The 21518-nt window shown below is 51.0% G+C and overlaps 1 protein-coding gene and 1 long non-coding RNA gene across 3 annotated transcripts in view; one reads left to right on the top strand and one right to left on the bottom strand.

Annotated features, from left to right (window-relative positions):
• Window positions 1–8759: 8759 nt before the first annotated feature.
• On the top strand, window positions 8760–14250 carry FOXA1 (forkhead box A1). Its single transcript, XM_059373108.1, has 2 exons — window positions 8760–9271; window positions 11599–14250. Exons 1-2 carry the CDS (start codon window positions 9200–9202, stop codon window positions 12943–12945), a joined length of 1419 nt encoding a protein of 472 aa, XP_059229091.1. The 5' UTR covers window positions 8760–9199; the 3' UTR covers window positions 12946–14250.
• Window positions 14198–21518, bottom strand: part of LOC131999898 (uncharacterized) — a 25859-nt gene continuing 18538 nt past the window's right edge. Inside the window, exons 5-6 of one of the 2 annotated variants that reach the window (XR_009399127.1) lie at window positions 17840–20268; window positions 14198–16597 (exon numbers count right to left, since the gene is read on the bottom strand). This is a non-coding gene — a long non-coding RNA (uncharacterized LOC131999898). Of the gene's footprint in view, window positions 20269–21518 lie in introns of both variants that reach the window. The other variant, XR_009399126.1, reaches the window with a different exon arrangement.

The raw sequence follows: 21518 nt of genomic DNA, 5'->3' as shown, positions 1-21518 counted from the left end.
TCCCCCCTCTTCTCCCAACTGTAGCAGGAGGGACTACAAGGTCTACGGAGCTAGGCAGGTGATCACCAGCAAAAGACCTCTAAGGGGAAGGGGCGAGGGCACCTAGATCTAAGGGTCGCATTACTTGTCACTAAGTGTTCAGCACCCAGCACCGCCTGGGCTCCGAGAGCTCTGCGAAGACTCTTTGTATTTGTTACAAGTCAGTACACTTACTCTGTACTCAAATGGTATGAGATAGGTACTAATAAGCCCATTTTACAGTTGAGACAATGGAGGCTCAGAAAGAACAAGTCTCCCGCAGAGAACAGAATGAAATCCAGATCTCATTCCAAATCCCTTGCTCCTAAGCACAAACACTACAGTCCCTGTCAACAAACAAGCCAGGCTGGAGCTTATTTGGGTAAAAAGAGAGACAATCTCAGAGACCCTTAGCCTCTGAGGCAGCAGCCCTGCCCAGAGGTGTGAGCAGAACACTGTGCAGCCTCCTAGCCAAGGTGGCTTTGCCTGGGCTTAGGAATTGCAAGACGCTCTCTGCTCTCTCCTATGGATTGCTGTTTTTGGAGACGCTGTGAAGTGAAAAACAGAAAAGTTTTTGCCCAAAAGTTACCCTGAAACACATAGAACACAAAACCAGAGCAAAAGGGAGGGAACTCTTCCTGGGGCTTGTTCTCTCAGCGCCCTGGGCCCCTCAGGAAAAGTCGCTTTGCCGCTCCCAGAGCAGAGCCACCCCCTCACACCCATCACCCTAGCAGTTACCTTCCTAAGTTCACACCCCTTCTGGATTCCACCCTCCACGGCAGGGGGGTGGAGGAGCTGATGGGGGAGGGAGGGACGGGGTTGGGGGTGATCAGGCCTGACTGTGACTCCAGCCCCTCCAGGCTTCCTTCCTACAGTTGACCGCTGCTGGAACCAGATTGAGTTCAAGCTCTTTTGGAAAAGGAGGAAACTGAGGCCCGAAGGATCTGCCTGGGTTTCCCAGGGAATTGGACCACGAATTTGTGACTGGATCGCCGCCAGGCTCCTGACCACCTACCGCTGGCCACTGCAAGCCCCGGTTCCCACCTCCTCATAGCCTCTCGTCTCTTCGGATGATGGTCTGGTTTATTCCCATTCCAGCACCTGCAGCAGTTTTAGAAGCTTCTGCCCCAGTGTAAACTGACCTTCAACCCGAGCACTGTGCTTTATTTATTGAAACCACTTCTCTTGGCGGGGTGTGAGAGGAGGGTCACGAAGAGGTCAGAGGAGTCTAGAGATTCACAATAGAAGGTATTTTGGCGGGGAGGAGGCCAGTGGGGTGAGGAGAGTGGGATCCATGCCACCAACTTCATCATTGAAAGCATTGAAAGAAAAACCTACATTGGATCTGCTAGTATCCTAAGTCTCCAAGGTGAGTGGGGCTCGACCTGACTTCTGAGGCCCTGTCCCCTGCAGGCGGTGACCCGGGTGCAGGTGGGGAGCAGCCAAGGGCAGAGAGCATGGTCTGAAAGGAGTCTGTGGCACAGCCCCCGAGGGCAGCCTCCCAGCCGAGGCTGAGCCCCACACCACCCAGGGCGGGTTGGGGGGAGGGGGACCCGACATCAAAGTCACAGATGCAGCTGCGGTTTGAGCTGCCAGGTAGTTTCCCCAGTGACAGCAGCCCAGAAAAGGCGGCAGACCGGCTCCCTCTCTCAAGGACTGCCACGCATGCTTTCATGGCAAATAAAAACTTCGGGAGGAGAAGTTGACACGAGAGGTCTCCAGTTAATACCTTGCAACAACACGGCAGGTTTTGAGAGGTTGGGTGGACCTTTAAGGAAATCATACATCACACAGGGAAAGCCTGTGGAATAAAATGGTTTAGATCCTAAAGACAGGGAGGCAATTAAGGTAAATGGCTGATAATTTCGAGCGCACTGCCCCCAATCAGGCCCGCTGAGTGCCTGGCACCTGGGAGGATCCCATGGGACGGACTCTCACTTCGCAAACCCGGACAGACCCGTAGCCCGCTTCCTAGGCGCCCTCCAGCGCTGGGGTGGAAACGCCGCGCGCCACGTGCTTGTTAGCTCAGGCACACAACCCCGGACTAACAGCTCTGCTGCAAGGCTTTTCTTTCTCACTGCGTGGGCTCGGCTTCATTTGCTTGCCAGTTTAAACATATTATTCAAACACGGACGTTTCCTTTACAGCTCCTTGCTCCAAGCTTCTGCTTGATGGAAAGTTGATGGGGTTCTTTAACTTTTTAATCAATATCTGCTATTGAAAGACTCTGCTGCTGCCTTTTCACAAGGCAGCAAAAGTGAAATATTTGCCTTTGGTCACACGTTGACCGCCCTAGATAGGCAAATGGTGGTGGGGGTGGGGGCGGGGGTTTGCTGCTGATTCTGCCTAAGTCCAGAAATCCATGAGGTGAGTGCACTCTGACTTAGTCATGTCGCCTGGATGATTTTGGTTAAAATCAAGCGTCACTGTTAGGATAAGAGTCATGCCCAGTGGGCCTGGAAGCTTAGGGATTATAGGGCTTCGAGACCCTGGCCTTTCTGACAGAAGAATCTGTCCATCCATTCACGCTTTCCTCTGTTGGTTCATTCATTAAACAGCTCCCTGGCCTAAGACGGGTCCCTAGGGTCCTCTCACTTGGAGACTTTGGAGTCAAGTGGATAAGGTTTCTAGGCTCCAGCATCTTTTTCCACCTGATACCAGCTTGGCCAGCATCTGGATTGGGGCAGTTAGTTTATTGATTGAGTCAACAAATCTTTATTGAAAGTCTACTGTGCTCTGCTCTTGCAGTGGGGACTGTGGGCCCCACCCTCAAAGATCTTCTAGTCCAGTGGGGGAGACAAAGAAAGAAAGAAAAAGAAAATGACACAAATAGAATATGCTGTTCAGAACAACACAACCCTGGCAGGAATGTAAATTTAAGACATGGACCTAAGGAAAGAGCAGAGCTCAGTTGATGGTGGATGCCTGCAATGTTCTCACCAAGACCTAGGGAAGCTGCGCTGGACACCACAGGTAAAGCCTAATGTTGGCAGCTGAATTTCCTTACTTTGATCCATTTACAGTAGGCGTCCACGATGACTGCATTCAGAAAGCTGTTAAAGCTCCTGCAAATTTTGCTGATATCCCAGCAAAAAGGAATGCAAAAAGGAGACCTCTTCCTAGTGTTTCTGTTTAGAAGCAAACTCACTACAATGTGAGTTTTACTCTGTGGCCTATAGGACCAAGAAAATCAAACAACTCCAAACAAATGCACTATTTTTAAAACAAAACTTTCATCTGATGCTAGCTCTGTAATAGCTGCTGGACGTCCAGAAGCAGCCACTCACCAGTGTTTTCCAATCGAATTTTAATTTTAAATAATGAATGTAACCTCTCTCTAGCCATGCCAATAAATTGGCAGTTTTAAATTTCAGGGGGAAAATCAGGAAGACAATACAATGAAAAAAGCTTGGCTAGAATGCATCCTTACCCCCCCTCATATGCAGAATATGATTTATATTGTTGTTACAAATGCATCCGTTAAATACAACTATGTAAATTTGAGGGTAATCACATTTGAATAGCTAAAGTTAAACCACCAGGGCCAAATGAGGGGCCGTGGGAAAGCTCCTGGTCGTGTGTGTGTGTGTGTGTGTGTGTGTGTGGTGCGGGGAGGGAGGGAGAGATGGGTGGATTGGGGAGCTGGAGTTCAGGGACTAAGAAACTAAATACTCATTCACCATTGGGGAAGGATTTAGGTTTAAGATGGCAGCCTCCAGAAGAGAGATGGTATCTATAGAGTTCTCTGAGGCTCTGGGTTTCCATCACTGGCTCCCTATTAGCCCCAGCTTCTGCCAGTGGGGTAGAGTCAAATTCCCAGGCTTTCAGGCTCCCAGCTCTTGCATCCTGGAACAACGGGTGGAGAACATACTGGGATCTCAAAGCACCTATCTAGTCTGTGGCAAACAGCGGGGCCTCAGTCACTCTAGTCCCTCTCCACTCTCAGAACGAAAATTTGTTATGCTCCTCCCTAATTTTCCAACTCTTTATTTGGAACATCATTTCCAGTCTGTCTTCTAGGACACCAACCCTAGCACTTCTTAAGCGGCTAGAGGAAATTGTGGGCAACACTGAGCAGATACAGCGCTGAAGCGATGCACAGGGGTGAGGAGAGACTAGCTCGGACTAGGCACTTTCCTCGAGCTGGCAGTGATAGCAGAGAATAATAAAGCAGTCCGTAAATCGGAGAACAGGCTGCCTAGAGATGCGCGACGGCCTGGGAATCCAGGCCTGGGCAGGGGCGCCACGTCTGCCACCCAGGCCTTAAGGAAGGGAGGTTCCCATTCTTTGCGGGTACCCATGGGACCCTTATTCCCTTCAAGGCTGGTGATTGCCCAAGAGGGCAGGTCGCCCTTCCCAATCTTTCTCATTTGAATACATGAAAATGCGAGTTGATTTTGGCAGGGCAATGCTAGCTCAGGGCCAGAGAGACGGTTTTGTCGCCCACGGGCAAGGCTGGGTAGGGAGCAGCTCCGGCTCCGACATCCGGCTGCGGGCCAGTCAGGCCTGCACCCCATGCCGCTCAGAAGCCCCGCGGCGGCTCCGGGAGCAGTGAGGGAAAGGACAAACCCAGAGATAAAGAATTGGGATTAAAATGTTTCAATAGATCCCCCCCCCCCCAGTACAAACACCCGACCAGGCTTCGGCCAGGATCCTGAGATTTCTCCGCACGAAACTGCTGGACGAGGCCGATTAGGTGGTCCCAGGGCCAGGGCCCCTACCTACTGCGGGTCGGATGCCTTGTGAGTTTTGAATTAATTTCTTGATGAGTAACATAATGATAAAAGGAAGGGCAGAGAAAGGAAGATATGAGAAAACAAAAAAAGGAAAGGAAAGAAAGGCCGTGAAGGAACAGGAGCTCGGTGTTTCTGCTCTCCTGGCCCCAGGCGCCTCGACTGGCAGCGGTGCGCCCCCGAGTCTTAGGCTGCCGCGCCTCCCGCGTGGCGGTTGGGAGGCTGAAGGCGGGCGCCTGGGCCTCTTCCCGGGCTCGGACACACACCTCGGGCGGCAGAGGCCAGTCGCTTGGAATTGCAAACAGCTGCTTTCAGCGTCCCAGGCCTTCCTCAGTCCTAAACCGACCTGGGTCCCAGTCCAGGTCCGCTTTGAGCCCCGTGGAAGACAACAGGTCTTAGTTTCCTAGCATCCGATTCTCGCCCGCGGACGGATTTAAGCTTCTCATCTGGGTGGCAGGTGGGGACCGGAGAGCGCGGACCACCCTGTCCCGAGTGGCTGGGCCCGCGACAGTCGAGACCTGGCCACAGCCCCCTGGAAGGAGGGAGGCCGGCGGAGACAGGGGATGGACTAGGGAGAACCACAGAGGGAAGTCCTCGGGAGGCTCCAGAGGGCACCACAGAGGCCCGACGCCGCGGGTCCTGCTCTCTGCACACCCCGCCGTCCTGCTAAACGGCAAAGACCCCGGCGCCGCCACAGACAGCTGGCTGGGCCCGAGGCCTGAGGAGCGACCTGTCTCTAGCCGTCGTCCCCCCTCTGCTTCTCCCTTGCGCCGGCGAAGATCTGCGGAAGGGGTCCCAGCCAGGTAATACTGGAAAGGGGAAGAGGAGGTGGCCTCGTTTGGCCGGCGAAGATTGTACCGGCGGCCGCCACAGCCAGACTGCGCCTGGAGCGCAAGTCTCCAAAGGCGGAGACGGCGCAGCTTCCGGGAAGGGCGGAGCCGCTTCCTCCGCCCAAGGCCACCTGGACGACCCGCGCGCATCACCTCCCTGACCGCTCCGGCTTCCTCCGCCTGGGGAGCCTGCCCTCCCCTCTACCTGGGCCGCCCTAGGCTCGCGCAGACCGGTCCTAGCCAGGGGAGTTTGGCCCGGGACGCCCCCGGAGACGCCACGTGGCTGCCCTCGTGGCCCCTATAGCCTCGAGTCCACCCAACCTCCCGGAGGCTGAAGACAGGTCCAGTTCCCCGGAAGGCAGGGCACAGCCTTCTGAAAGGCGTAGACAGGGCCTATTTGGGAGAAGAGGTTTGTAACCAACGAGTCGACTGCTGCAACCAGGCCTGTCACCTGGCTACCTACTGGCCAGCAGCCCGGAGACAGCAGCTTTCTGTCATTCATTTGCTTGTTTATTTTCCAAATCAAAGACCCGGCACGACCCTGATGATTCGCTTTTAAAGCTCTGCGAAATGACTGGCTGACATCTGAGTACCCTAGAGCTTGCCTTCCTAAATGTGTTGGGGGTCTTGGAACATCGCCACTGAGATGAAGAGAGGCTGGGAGCTAAACCAGCGACCCCCTTTCCTCCCCCTCAGGCAGTCAGCTCCGGGAACTGAAGTCTCAGGAAAGGGCAGCGTGCTGAGTTCCAGACTCCCCCAACGGTGCTCGCCGGGGGGCGCTTGCGGGAGGATTCGGCGCCCTCCCTTCCTCCACACACACATCACGGGAGGTGCTGTGAACCCAGTCATTCCGGGCGGGGCGGCGAAATCCCATGCTGGATCAAGGTTCTAAAGTTGGCAGAGTCCGCTCTTCACCACCAGTCTTGGGCTTTGAAGAAGCCCTGGAAAAACTTTACTTTGGACATCCCGCTGTAGGTTTTTTTTTTCCCCCTTCTTCTTCTTCAGCTAACTTTTTTTTTTTTTTTTAAGATGAGCTCTAGTAGATTTAGGAAGTGGGCTAAAAGTGAAAGAATATTTGATGTTTTAATTGACCCCCCTATAAAATGACAGCACCCCCCCTTTAGGCGCCGGCTTTTTGTGTACCATAAAAGCTTTTACTAAGTTGTCACTACCCATGGATAATACCCTAGTCATGCTCCATGTTTCTGAAGAGCCAAGAGGGCGTTGGAGAATCACTGCGGGAAGGAACAAGGAAGCTCATTAGCACTGAAAGTCCCCCTGAACAGGCCAAGGAAACTAAGCATCCGTGTTCTTTACGAATGGAACCAGGGTCCTGCTGCTGCTGGGAACTTTGCACAAAAGAATGAGTTTCTGACGGATGCTCTGAGAAATCTGTGCAGATCCACACATTTACAGATACATTTACACAAATTGATGGGACTTGCAGTCTTAGGGGCAGGGCGCCTGCTGAGTTCCAGGTGGATTTAATTTCACTCTCATTCCATTCCTTACAATATGACATTTCTCTCCCCTCCTTTTGTTAAAAAAAAAAAAAAAAAGGAATTGTAATCCAACGCTTTTATCTTTTTTATTTCCTTAACTTCACATCTTCACCCTTTTGGGCTCTCCTGACTTAAGAGATTTGTTTGGTTCGAGGATTTTATGTGATTCTGTTGCCAGATTTCAAGGAAGAAAGATTTAAAAGAACAAAGTACAGAGGGAAAAAGGTATCTTAAAGACAAGTTAAAACACATTGCTTAATATGAGATTAATAACATGCTTAAAACTTTGCCAAACAAGAATATTTGGCAGATTTTTAGTCATTTTAGAAAGATTTTATTTTGTTATTGCTTCAGGAAAACTAGTGGATTCTACCTAGGGTAGGACACACACATGGTCACCCACACACTTAGAAACAGACATGGCCACACTCATTTAGAAGCTCACACACATTCATACACTCAGAAATATACTTAGAAAACTCACACCACCCCACAACCTATCACCAGCTCAGCGCTTATCAATCACTTTAGTTGGTCCTTCTCCAACAAAAGTGATTTGGGGCACTCACTACCCAGGACCTCACAGAAGCCAAGAGGCTTTGCTTTGGGGAGAACTTCCCACCAATGCTCAGGATCCATTAGGAACCAAGCAAGCGCCTGCGGTGCTAGCTTGGCCCCTCCAGGTGAGAGATGGGATCAAGCCCCGCCACAGACCATCCCTGGCTTCAGCCTGGCACCTCTCTAGCCGAGCAGACGCATTCCCGCGCCTGTGTTCATGATCTCCCAGTTAACGCGCGCGTTTAGGGAGATGTCCCCTCCCCCTGACCTTTCCCTATCAGAAACCAGACGGTCGCCTCCAGCTCAGTCCCCGGGGCTGCGGAAGGGGGGCAGGAGGAGGAGCTGGATAGAGGAGGACGGCCCGACTCGGGTGCGCCTGCCCTATCACACAGACATCTGTTCTCAGCCTCTTCCTCTTTATGATCGCTACAGATGACAAGGGAAGTAGAGCGGACCGAGGCGGAAAAAAAAAAAAAAAGTTATGTCATAAAGATATAAAACGGTGCTGTGACTCACCTGCTCTTAGCCGCAGGTACGGGTTTCGTGGCAGCGTCTCCAGTCTGCTAGCCAGGAGCCCAGATAGGCCTAACGTCACTCGGCTAGGTTGACTCAGATGGCCGAGTTTCTAGTGAAGGGGTAAAATTGGGGCTTTCTCCTTTTTTCAAGTCTGAAGTCGGGGAAGGGGGATCATCTGTATTCTCCAGTCTCCCGGGGTTGAACTTTGGGTCAGTAATCAGTACTGTGGGAGCTGGAAGCGGGCAGAAGAGCAGGAGAGGCAGGGGATGGGACTGCGGCCGGCGGCCCCCGGAAGACGGTGGGTCCCCCTGGGAAGGGACTCTGGGGTTATTTAGCTGGCACGGCCCCGCGAGCCGGCATCCAACGCCACCGCCCCCAGCCCTTCTCCGGCTGAGCCGTTCCTATCCAGAACTCTAGTTAGCTTGCCCGGCCCCGCCTATTTTTCTTTTTTCCTCTTCCAAAGGGGTTCCCCCCCCCCCCCCATCCCATTTCCCTCTTCCCCCAGGCTCCGGGCTTAAACCAATTACGCTGCTTTGCAAACAAAGTGAGGGCCGGGTTTGAGGGAGGGGGCTCGGCGGGAGGGGGCGCAGGGGGCGCGCGGCGGCAGCGCGGCTGGGCGGGAGGCGCGGCGGCTGGACTGGCGGGCGGCCGCCTCGCAGGTGCACCTCGGGCTTTGTAGGTGCGAGCGTCTTTGTGCGGCCGACAAATGGGGAGAGGACGAGGAGGTGGGCACTCGAGCGACGTAAGATCCACATCAGCTCAACTGCACTCGTCTCGCAGAGGCCGCCCGCTCACTTCCCGCGGAGGCGCTCCCGGGCGCCGCGCTCCGCGGCCGCCGCCTGCCCCCGCCCGCCGCGCCGCCTCCGCCGCGCACGCCGCGCCCCGCAGCGCTTGGCTTCCTCCTCGCTAGGGTGGTGTTGGGCTGGCGCGGGAGCTCGGGTGACTGCAGCTGCTCGACTCCCCGCCCCCCAGCCCTGCGCCGCGCGGCCGACCGTCGCTTAGCACAGGGCTGGATGGTTGCATCGGGCAGGGTTGCTCCAGGATGTTAGGGACTGTGAAGATGGAAGGGCATGAGAGCAGCGACTGGAACAGCTACTACGCGGACACACAGGAGGTGAGAAGTGGGCAGCAGGTGGGACCCTCCCGGAGCCCCTGCCGGGGAAGGCCTGAAGAGGCGGGCGCCCGGCCGGGTGGGCGGCTGGCGGGCTGGGGGCGCCTTCTCCGTGCCATCGCTGCGGGTCCACCCGAGGTGTTCCCGGACAGGCCTTGGCCGGGCCTTGGAGACCGATCCGCTGCCCCGCGGGGGAGGCTGGATCCCGGCGTTCGGCGCTTGGAGCGGGCCAGAGGGTTTTAGGAAACTCTGGCCTTTGAAGGCACCCGCTCTGGAAAGCGCTTGCCTCTTCTCTGCGGAGAGCGGGAGCCGGAACCAGGCCCGGGGTGCCGCGGGTTGGCGGGCGGGCGCCGGCAAGAGTTGGAGGTAACTCTAGGATAAAGGCAGAGTTCTCCAGCAGGGCGGCCTCTTCCTCCCACGGATGAATTCTCAGATGTCTTCAGATGAAAGCACGCTGCCGTTGAGTTGAGCGTCTTAATAATGAATCGATTCCGAAATTTTAGAAAACTTCTTTAAAAGCCCTGTTTGGGGAGAAGTCGGCTCATTTTACTCTAAAACCGCTGGGTGGCGCTGGTGCGAACTGACTTTTCCTCCAGCACCCCGAACAGAGAACCTGTTTCTCCTCATTGTCCCCTTGGTGGCACGTTCGTGTGGTTTATTTTACAATGTGCACAAAGGGATTGTGAGGAAAACCAGGTACCGGCGGGACCACCACCTACTAAAAGTATTTCTCTTGAAACAGCTGGCAATTAGCCTCCAAAAGTTCACCATTACTAAAAACAATTATCTATAATCTTGGAGAGAGGACGACAAAAAAAAAGGGGGGGGGGAGAGAAAGAAAGAAATACTTTAAGACATGAACAGAAAAATATAGAATCTGGAAATATTTGGATGGTAATTAATTTCTTAAATTTATGTATTTATATATTCACAAACTTAGCTTGAATTTATTTGCATACCATAGCAGAGTGTGCCTAGTTAAATTTGTACACCTTTTAATTTTTCAAATGAAATTGTACCTACTGCTGAAAAAAATCAGACATTACTTTTGTTAAACTATCAGAAATGTTTTTATTTTTCCAGACTCTATGATTTTAACATACATATGGCATTCCCAAATTGCTATTGATAAGGGTTTTCTTCTGATAATTTAAAAGTGAGCTCAGAACTCTTCCTCGGGCTTAATTCGGATGCAGACATCTCAACCCACTAGTTAATGAAGTCCCCTATAGAAAGAACTTTCTTACAGGTTGAAGCTGAGAATTGGGAAACAAATAGCATTGGGAGAAAATAAGTAGACTTTGATTTTGAAAATTTAAAGGGGGATTTTAAAGCAAAGCTTTGAAATAATCATGGCAACATATCAGTATGGGAAAACAAAATAGATCATTTTGACAAATTGGGTCACCAAAATTTTCAAATGTTATGGGGCTGGAAATAACGAAATTAGTGCAACTTCCTGAATGGTTTAAAGAGATGTACATGTAAAGTCAAGTTAAAGTTAAGTGTAGTGCATTGATATTATTATGCACTCCCTCCTACCCCCCCCCCATCTATTTTTAGGTTTTTTTTTTTTCCAAAGATTTACTAAACTTCTGAGTTTCTGTCGCTTTTAATATTACAGTTACTACAAGTAGATGGAAAACACTCGTTCTAAACATAATAACGAAAAGTCACCATTTGGGGGAAAACTAAGGCGGTAAAGCCAGTTGTTGAGAAACGGATGGTCATGTGGCCACGAATGATTAGTTCTATCAGGAAAAGTTTAATTAACAGCCACCCTGCATAGCCGAGGCTACTGTGTGGTCAGCCCGGCCTGGCAGGCTTAGGTGAGCTAGGCACAGAGCTAGTGTTCTGTTGCCCGCCCCGGGGGACGACACCACCGCACCCCGTAAGGTGGGGTGAATAAGCAAAGTCAGAGAATAATTCTATTTTCGGAGTTTACCTCCTTTTAACTAAAATGACTTTGCTGAGGGTAATCTGGGGTGGAGACTGGAATACCAACTGGCGTGGAGGCAGAAGGCGATGGAGGGGCCCTAGAAGTCGGCCCCTGAGCCTGGCATGTAAGGCGATTACACATCTTCCTGGGGACATATTTTCTGTGAGCGCTTGTCTTTCAGGCCTGCCGCGATAAGAGTTTTTCCCTGCTGTGCAAGACATTTCTTTACTCTTTCTGGGGAGGGCGCCTGACGGTTTGCCCGGGGTGGGGGGTCCTGCGCTTTGCAGAAATGCTCCCCGCACGTCTCCGGCTTTGCCCCCGGCGGTAGGCCGCCCGCTCCCACTACTAACCCCGCCCTCCGGGGCCTCTTTCCTCGCTGTCTCCGCTCCAGGCCTACTCCTCCGTCCCCGTCAGCAACATGAACTCGGGCCTGGGCTCTATGAACTCCATGAACACCTACATGACTATGAACACCATGACCACGAGCGGCAACATGACCCCAGCTTCGTTCAACATGTCCTACGCAAACCCGGGCCTGGGCGCCGGCCTGAGCCCGGGCGCCGTGGCTGGCATGCCGGGCGGCTCCGCGGGCGCCATGAACAGCATGACGGCGGCGGGCGTGACGGCCATGGGAACGACGCTGAGCCCGGGAGGCATGGGCGCCATGGGCGCGCAGCCCGCGGCCTCCATGAACGGCCTGGGACCCTACGCGGCTGCCATGAACCCGTGCATGAGCCCCATGGCGTACGCGCCGTCCAACCTGGGCCGCAGCCGCGCCGGGGGCGGCGGCGACGCCAAGACTTTCAAGCGCAGCTACCCGCACGCTAAGCCGCCCTATTCCTACATCTCGCTCATCACCATGGCCATCCAGCAGGCGCCCAGCAAGATGCTCACGCTAAGCGAGATCTACCAGTGGATCATGGACCTCTTCCCCTATTACCGGCAGAATCAGCAGCGCTGGCAGAACTCCATCCGGCACTCGCTCTCCTTCAACGACTGCTTCGTCAAAGTGGCGCGCTCCCCGGACAAGCCGGGCAAGGGCTCCTACTGGACGCTGCACCCGGACTCCGGCAACATGTTTGAGAACGGTTGTTACTTGCGCCGCCAGAAGCGCTTCAAGTGTGAGAAGCAGCCGGGGGCCGGGGGCGGCAGCGGGAGCGGGGGTGGCGGCGGCGGCGCCAAGGGCGGTCCTGAGAGCCGCAAGGACCCCTCGAGCGCCGCCAACCCCAGTGCCAACTCGCCCCTTCATCGGGGCGTGCACGGGAAGGCAGGCCAGCTAGAGGGCGCGCCGGCCCCCGGGCCGGCTGCCAGCCCCCAGACTCTGGACCACAGCGGGGCGACGGCGACAGGGGGCGCCTCGGAGTTGAAGACGCCATCCTCCTCGGCTGCGCCCCCGATCAGCTCGGGGCCCGGGGCGCTGGTATCTGTGCCCCCCTCCCACCCAGCGCACGGCCTGGCTCCCCACGAGTCCCAGCTGCACCTGAAAGGGGACCCCCATTACTCTTTCAACCACCCTTTCTCCATCAACAACCTCATGTCCTCCTCGGAGCAGCAGCACAAGCTGGACTTCAAGGCATATGAGCAAGCACTACAGTACTCGCCCTATGGTGCTGCGTTGCCCGCCAGCCTTCCCCTCGGCAGCGCGTCGGTGGCGACCAGGAGCCCCATCGAGCCCTCAGCCCTGGAGCCGGCCTACTACCAAGGTGTGTATTCCAGACCCGTCCTAAACACTTCCTAGCTCCCTGGGACTGGGGGTTTGTCTGGCATGGCCATGCTGGTAGCAAGAGAGAGAGAGAGACAGAGAGACAGACAGAGGGAAAGAGAAAAATCAACAGCAAACAAAACCACACATACCAAGCCGACAACAGCATAATAAAATCCCAGCTATTTTTATTTCATTTTTTGTGTGTGTGCACAATCTTTTCCCCAGTGCAAAGGACTGTTACTTTGTTATTGTATTTGAAATGCCTTGTGTATATTATTACAGAGAAAACCAATCCCAAACCAACAAAATTTTTTCCTGCAAAGTTTAACAATCTACAAATGTATATATAAAATCCTCCTACTTCCTTATTCCTTTCCCTTTCTTCCCTCTTTCCCTCCAGACACGTCCTAGTCTGTGCAGGGTTTATTTAAAGAAAGAAAAAGAAAGAAAGATGGTCAGACTTGTAAAATATTTGTTTGTGCTCTCCCCCCCATCACCTGACCCTCCACAAGTTTACAGGTCTATGGCAATACTCTTAACCATAAGAACTGAAAGGGTGAAGAAACAAGTTGACACTAGGGGCTATTAAAAGTATTTGAAGGACAACACTGCTGTTATGCAGCAAAACATAAACTGATTATAAACATCAGAGCCATTTGTTATTCAGCTTCCATTTCTGATACATTCAGATAGCAGATGTCTTAAAATGAAATACATATATATTATGTACAAACTTATTTATGCACATGCTCAACTATGTAGACATCCTCCATATATTTGCATAACACGTAGAAATAATAGGTTAGTGATATACATGGGACATTTTCAAGAGTTGCCTGACCAAGAAGTTACAAAGACACCCTCCTCCCTTGTCTTCTCCACCCACATATAGCCAACCCTGAGAAGAATTGCCATCTTCAGTAACTCTGCTCCTTGTTTTGCAGAGTGCCATTGTCATGTCATTCTGAGGTCACATAACATGTATAAAATTAGCTTTTATGTATCTGTACCATTTAAATAATATTTTTCCAGGAAAAAAGGAATATTACAATGTTGGAGGAGAGATAAGTTATAGGGAGTGGTATTTCAAAATTTGGTCCGAAATTCCAAAATCTAAATGATTGTGGCCATTTTAATTATTGCCATTGTGTGCTTGTTTCATTCAGTGTTAATGCACTTTTCACAGTTGGACATGGTGTTAGTATAGCCAGAGGGGTTTCATTATTCTTCTTTGCTTTCTCAATGTTAATTTATTGCATGGTTTATTCCTTTTTTTTCTTTATAGTTGAAATTGCTTTAAATGATGGTTAAAATTACAAATTAAAAATGTTAATTTTATCAATGTGATTGTAATTAAAATATTTTGATTTAAATAACGAAAATGAAAATTTTAAGCCGTGGAATATGTTCTTGATCATTTGCAGTTAAGGACTTTAAATAAATCAAATGTTAACACAAAAATATTTGTTACTTTCCTCAATTAAATCCAAAGTAAATATTCTGAAAATGATATTTTCCAAAGTCCAGCACCGAATATAAATGACGGAAAGGAAAATGATCTAAAACAAAATTGTTTTGTTTATTAAACGACCAGGAAGCTAGTAAAAAGAAGTCAAAGAAATCCAATAAAAGTGGGTAGATAAATTGATCTAATATACTAAGAATTGAGATTTTTAAGACTAATTATTCCCTCCCAGTAGTGTTTAATTTTTTAACATGAGCTTAAATCTTCTCTGTTTCCTTTGAGTCTGTCCACAATGAAATCAAATTTATTAATATAACTACATTTCCCCTTCCCTAATGTCTAATTTTCCTTTATCTGAGAAGTATTCCAGTGAGAATAAAATATCAGATGTGGCTGATAAAATTAAGTTGTCTACAATAGAGAATCCTGACCCCCCCACCCCCATTAAAAAAGAAACAAAACTTAACCATCCTGGTAGCTTTGGAAGGGGCCAAGGAATCTAGTTAAATAACTCCTGCAGGGGAAGCTTTGTGCCACCAGGACATTTCAGGGTAGCTGCTATTTTGTATCTTGTGAAGATACTTTTTAAAATATTGTTTCTAAAAATACCATTCCTGAGAACTTAAAGCTGATGATTTGTTTGCCTTCTAAGAAGCTTTTAAATGCAACTTCACACCCCTACAGTTGCTTGAGATCACAAAATCATTAATCTCCTTTGATAGCAGGCTCACTTTCCAGTCCACCTATTTCTTTGTAAGTCTTGTTCGGATTGACATCAACAATAACAACACCAGTCCAAGCAGAGGCTAGCCTGCCTGAGCCCTTGTGTATGAACTCCATCCTCGCTGGGGCTTGAACTTGGCCAGCCTTTACTTTGATCGCCCCACTCCACACTGCGGACAAGATAAAAAGAGCCGTGTGAGTCCCTTAATTATCGCGTAATTGCCTCCCCAGATGAGAGAAGGGGTGGCATGTAGCACTTGAGAAAAATCCAGAAATCCCCCCCCCCTTCAGCTAATGAAAGGAGGAGAGGGAAATAACTTGTTTGAATAATTTAAAAATCTAATTTGGAAGCTTTTTGGAAAGACATTAAAATCCCAAAGAGAGGAAAAAGCTTTCAATCTCAATAGTTATTTATGTTTCTATACAGGGTAAACAAACCCGTTGGCAAATTCGAATTCCAAATGTAACATAAGGCCGTGAGTTTGGGCCGAGGAATTTTACCAGCCCCACTGAGTCTATATCGTCTAACTTTCGCGTTCCCCTCGGTGATGTTCCCTTCCCTCTCTAACATATTAGCAATTTCAGTGTCTTGCCTCCACCAATTAGGCTTAAGTGGGCCTCAGCTCGTTCTGTCTTACTTGGCTGAGACTTTTTCTGGGCTTGCAGGGGGCGAGGCGCCGCAAGTTGCTGGCAGAGGCCACTTTGGAAACCTGCCTGAAAAGCTAGCATGGTGGGTCGCAGGGACCTGGTTTCGTGGGCTTCTCGCGCGCTTTTCTGCCACCTCTGAGCAGTAAAGCACCTCCGGACACCTTGAGCGCGTCCTGCCGCATCTGGGCGACCTGCGCCCGGCGCGTTAGGAAGGACGCCCCCGGGGGCCCGGGCGGGCGGTTGCCGGGGAAGAGGGACAGAGCAGGACCACAGGCATCTCGGGGTGACAAGTGCAGTTAGTTCTGTATTGTTTGGGCATTTTCCCCTCCTAGCGAATAAATCTTCTGTCGAGCCCGAGACCTAAAAGTCAACAAAGAAGGCCAGGCGTCGCTTTACCGCTCCCGCGGCCCCAACGCCCGCGTTGCCTCGGCGGCTCCCGCTGCGTAATCCCTTCCTCGGAAACCCGGACACACAAACGCCGCAACGCCTGGGGCTGGGGCGCCGCGCCCCAGGGCCAGGAGGAAAACATCTGTGGTTCCAAGGGAGTGCTGCGACGACCCTCCTCGAGCGCGCCGCCTTACCTGGCCCCCGCCCACACCCCTTTTCGTCTTCAAATTTCTCTATATCTTCATCTCAGACACTCGTTCCTGCAGATGAGGGCGAAAAGGGGATGCTGACCGCTCAGCCGCGGTCCACCGGGTTCGCTTCATTGAGGATTTTCCCTCGAGATGGGGGAGGGGTCTCCGGATGGGGAAGGAGGGAGGGGAGAAGAAAAAAACCTTCCTTGCAGATCTTGTAGTGCAAAGCTTCCAAGGCTCTCCGATCCAGTGACGACGCCACTACCGAGCACTTTTAGAAAAAAAACAACAACAACAACAAAAAAAGAAAAATGTTTTGGGAGTCAATTCCTGGGGAAGAGAACTTCACATGTTAACTTTCACCTTGTTCCGGGACTGACACATTTTTTAAATTGATAAAAAGAGAAGATACCTAGACTCAGCTAGGGGGAAAGCTCACCAGAAACTACACAAGTTAGAAGTGTTCCCAAGTAAAAGGCAGCTCGGTCTGTTTTCTACTGATGGTTATTACACTGTTTACGTCACAGATAAAATTTAATTTCCATTTGTCCCTTCGTGAACTCTTTATAGCAGAATAAACTGGTGAGCATTATTAAGGGAGGAGGGATTAAACAAACAATCCTATTAATGTTCTTAACTTCTGTTTTCATTTCCTGAAGCCTAGAATACTGGACTTCTTTCACTGAAAGCATAAAAAACATTATTTTTCTCAGGAGTCTAACAGATTTGAATGAGCCATAGCAAAAAAGAATTCCTGGAGTGATAATATTAAAAAATCTTGTTGTTTTAGTACTTTAAAAATGATCTCAATTCCACAAAAATGCTTACTAAGTTTCTTTGCAAAAATTTTCTGCGATCAATACAAATTCTTTTCAATGCAGACAAAAGTAGGAGACCTGTAGCCCAAATTAATTAACCTTTCCTCAAGATCAATTGGTTTTCTGTTGATTTAGCAGTAATATTGTAGAACATTTAGCTATAATGTATTTTAATGTGATACCTCAATATGTCAAGAGGAAACTCTCATTGAAAAGATAAAATTGATAAAATTGCTTAAATTATTTAATAGATGTTTAGTAATTTTTCAAAAATCAAATCTTAATTGCTTATTTGTATTGTAGTATAATGTGTTTTGCAACTAAATGGACTTAAGATAATGTCTAATTAGTTCAAGATAATTACGTGCAAAAGTTGATTATTCGTAAGCTACCTTGGGATAAATAGGTCATGAAATTATGCTGAAATTTAGAAATAAGATTTTCTCAAACAGAATCATGAACATCAATAGAAACTCATGAGAGTAAGAATGTAATAAAATGAAACAACTTAGAAAACTTTACAATCTTAACCGTTTAGAAATAGAATCTGGGGAGATATAAGTTTTGGTTTTTGTTTTTAAAGCAGCTATTTCTGCAACTTTTATACTCTACCACTGATCCTATTTGGTATATCCAAATAACATTTGATAACAGATTACTTTCAATGTTCTGGTTTTCTTCTTCCAAATACTTACATTTAAGACCATAATAGTTTCATTGGTGTTTCTCTTTTAGCTCCGGGTCAAGCTAGGTTCATTGAACTTTGGACAGCTCAGACTGCAGCACTCACCTTCCCACTGCCCCCTCCAGTCGTCATTCTAGCAAGCAATAGGGAGCTGGAAAATACCCATCCATTTCAACTTTAACTTGTAAAAGGCATGCATTTTCCTACTATAAGCATTTTTTTTTTTTTTAAATCTGACAAGGGGGAAATCCTCACTTGCTACCTTTCTTTTTTCTAGCTTCCTCATTTCTCCAATTATGTCAGCTGTGACTACACAGTGTAAGAGCAAAGCTCATGGTGAGCATAAACTCTTTGTAGTCCCAGAAAGTAAGAAGCATCCCTCCTTCTAGATGCCACTTCATGATATTTTGGGGTTCTCTATGTTCTACTCAATGTAGAGTATACAAGAAAAATATTCTGCCTCAAAATCTGGGAAGAAAAGGGCTTAAGTGGAATAGGTGGTTGAGAACTTCAGAATTCAGGTGGGATGCTGGTCAAGTCACATCAAGATGGAGTTCAGGACCACCAGCACTAGGGCAGGCCTGACTGGGTGTTCTAAGTGTGATGTTTCCTTGGGTTGATTTTCTACCTCTTTCCTCAAGACTACATTGGGGGCTTTTTAAGAAAAATCCCTGAAACCCAGAAGAACAACCTGGAAATACGCGCCTCCCGCCAAAAACAAACAAACAAACAAAAAACCAAAAAAACAAAAAACCAAAAAAAAAAACCCCACCACCACCACCAAAGACCTGCTTGGAAATAGGGAACATTGTAATCAACGGGCATTTCGTTTCTTTCCCTTCTCTCCTCAAATTTTAGTTACTCCTCTGCTTGTCTAATCATATCCCAGGTCAGTTTTTGTTTGTTTGTTTGTTTGTTTGTTTTCTCTCACACCAAAGAATGGTTATTTTAAAACATAAAACATAAGCAACTTATGAGAAAAATGTAAGGGGTTTGTGGTGGTTTGTTTCGTTTATGTACTTAATCTAGAGGACCCATTATGCACGAGGGAGGAGGGAGGCTCCCCTCTAGCGCTACACTCAGCTGTGATTTTCCCTGCCCGATGCAGGTGACGGGTGCGTGTTTGGAACGTTCCCCCAGCTCCCAGTCCCACCTGGGAGCCTTGGGCTTCTTCACTCCCATAGCCCGGCTGCAGACGCCAAACCCAACATCAGCTCTGTCCAGTGCGTCTTTCACCGATTTTGCCTAGGTGGAGGCCGATTCGAGAGCTCAAACTGCACTGAGCCGTCTCGCAGTGCGGGGCACCGGCCAGGTTTCCTCACCTTTGCCTGGAGTCACACCGCCTTCTGCCGACACGCGCTTCCCTTTGTTATGCCTGGCTAGTGTATTAATGGGGCGGGTAACCCGGATCTTTTGGTAGTTGGGGGGCGGGGTGGGTGGCGGGGGTTGGGGACCAGGCGGGGAACCGAAAAATGACCCTCCGGCTGATGACTTTAGAGCGGAGAGGCCTGGGGCTGGCGGGCGGGCAGGCGGGGCGGGGTGCGGGGGGGGGGGGGGGGGGGACGTCGCGGGATGTGAATCGAGGTGGGAAAAGTTCATACCGAGGGCACGGAAAGTAAACTTAATTAAATGCGTGCACCAAGTTTTTGGAAAAGGTGACCTGATGCTAATGTTCTGTCCTGGGTTCAGAACTGCGAGGCGGGACGCCGCGCACGCTGGAGAAACTGCCCTGCCGGCGTGCTGCTGGGGGACTGCTACCCTCGGCTGGTGCCCTCACCCCCGCCCGGAGCCCGGTCGCGCTGCGCCGGGTGGAGTCACAGGCGAAAAATCTTAACTGCGTGGGCACGGATGCCCCTCTCGGAGGGGTCCGCCCTCTCAGACTCCTCAAGCTCTAAGCCGGCCACCTTAGCTGCTCGGTTCCAGTGGTTTAAAAGTAAAGACTTCCAACCACCGTGGCTGGTGAGCTCGCGAGACCCCTGCCTTCCCCACCCTCACCTCTAAAGGGCTGGGCTCCGGGTCACAAGTACTGATTAACCACAGACGATGGAGCCCCTGCGTGGAGCCACGAAGTGGGCGCGAGAAACCGAGACCTCGGGCCGGAGGCCTTGGGGCCCCGGGAGGCGCTGCTACAGGGTGCGGCCTGGTATCTGGTCCCTGCCTCCCAGGCCGATCCCGAGGCGGAGCCCCCTTCCCGCCGGGCCTGCCGCCCCGCCCGCCAGACGGTGCCCGGGCGCCCCGAGACATATGCTGCCCGCAGGCCGCGCGGCCCGACGTGGTGCTCATTGCTGAGGCGGTTCTCAGCCCATCAAAAGCCCAGGCTTTCTTCAGCCGTATGGGCCGCGAGGTGAACAACAATGGTCGGGCCCCTTCACTTCAAAAGCGGCGATCAGGGGAAAGGCTCCCCCAGAGAATTTTTTTTTTCTCCACAGCCTTTCATTCCTAGTTAAAAAAAAAAAAAAAAAAGGCATCAGCAACTCCAGGGCCCGGGCGAGCCTAATGCCCTTTGATGGGGATTGAATTCATTATCTCCAATAACACAATTGTGCTTGGCCAACGAAAAGAGCAAAGCAGAGCTCTATCCCGCCCGAGGGGCCCGGCCGGGCGGGGCGGGAGGGCGAGGCGCGCTCCTGGGACCCGCTCCGAGGCGCGGTCTCGGACCGCCTGGCCCAGGCTGTGGCTCCCCCTGCGCGCCGGGGGCGCGAGGAACGCGGGGGGCGCGGGCCCGGCGGGAGGCTGCAGGACCGGTGGCGCCGCCCGCGGAGACCGCGCCGGGAGGGGGCGGGGCGGCTCTCTCGTTTGATTTATTTTTCGTGTCTCCCTTTGCAATCATTCCCCGAGGGCCGCCCCGAGGGCCGGGTGTTTACTCTCTTCCCTCCAGGCCTCCAGTTGCGGAGCTGTCCCTGGCGCCCGGGGCGTGCGGGCCGCAAGGGTGGAGAAGCGCCCCTGTCTGAGCGCGAAGGGTCCCCAGCATCCCGGCCGCGCCACCCAACTCGGAGAGCCCTCGGTTCGGAGCCAGCTTTGCTCGCACCCTAGGACCGATAAAACGGGGCTTTAAATCGCCCCTGCTCTGGAGTCCTTTCTGCTCAGGCTCTCCCCACTTGCTCTCACGCCAGCCATCCGCGAGGACTGCGCGCACAACAGCGCTCCAGGGGCCTGGGCCAGGATGGCGGGGGCACCACGTCCTGCATCCGGACGAAGGGTCCGGGTGCCGCGAGTGCTATGCCACCCGCTTTGCTTCCCCCTGGGTGGACGCTGTCCCGGACCATGACCTGGACCACGGCGCCTCCTCCCGGGTTCCACCGCCATCCTTGCCCTTTCAGCCACCTCTAGCCCTTGCTTCTCTGCTCTCCTGAGTGAACGGAGGTGAAAAAAGACACTAAAAACAGGCAGTATCACGTGCCTTCACCCAGTCTGTGTGGGCATGTGTGTGTGTGTGAGAGAGAGAGACAAGAGAGTAGAGAGACAGAGAGACAGAGAGAAATTCTCTAAGAATCATGATCTAAGAAGACCTCTATAGCTTAGTGTCTAAAATACAGGTTTCAGTCATTCATTACTGGCTCTACCTCCTACACAATCCAATTGTGCCTCTCACCCATTACTGAGGAAGTTATGCATTGCGGTTTTATTTCAGTCAGACAAAGAATAATAAGCAATTTAAAGTTTTTTGGTTTTGTTTTGCAACAATACTT

This window comes from Mustela nigripes, chromosome 13 (genome assembly GCF_022355385.1).
Source record: "Mustela nigripes isolate SB6536 chromosome 13, MUSNIG.SB6536, whole genome shotgun sequence".
NCBI classification, from domain to species: domain Eukaryota; kingdom Metazoa; phylum Chordata; class Mammalia; order Carnivora; family Mustelidae; genus Mustela; species Mustela nigripes.
Note: the sequence above shows the minus strand (reverse complement) of the source record. Positions and strands in the feature narration are given on the sequence as shown.

Bases quoted from the DNA above. Each gene is read 5' to 3' on its own strand.
- FOXA1 (XM_059373108.1), top strand. From the start codon at position 9,200: ATGTTAGGGACTGTGAAGATGGAAGGGCATGAGAGCAGCGACTGGAAC. The intron at 9,272-11,598 runs GTGAGAAGTGGG...TCTCCGCTCCAG, and splicing joins ACTACGCGGACACACAGGAG to GCCTACTCCTCCGTCCCCGT.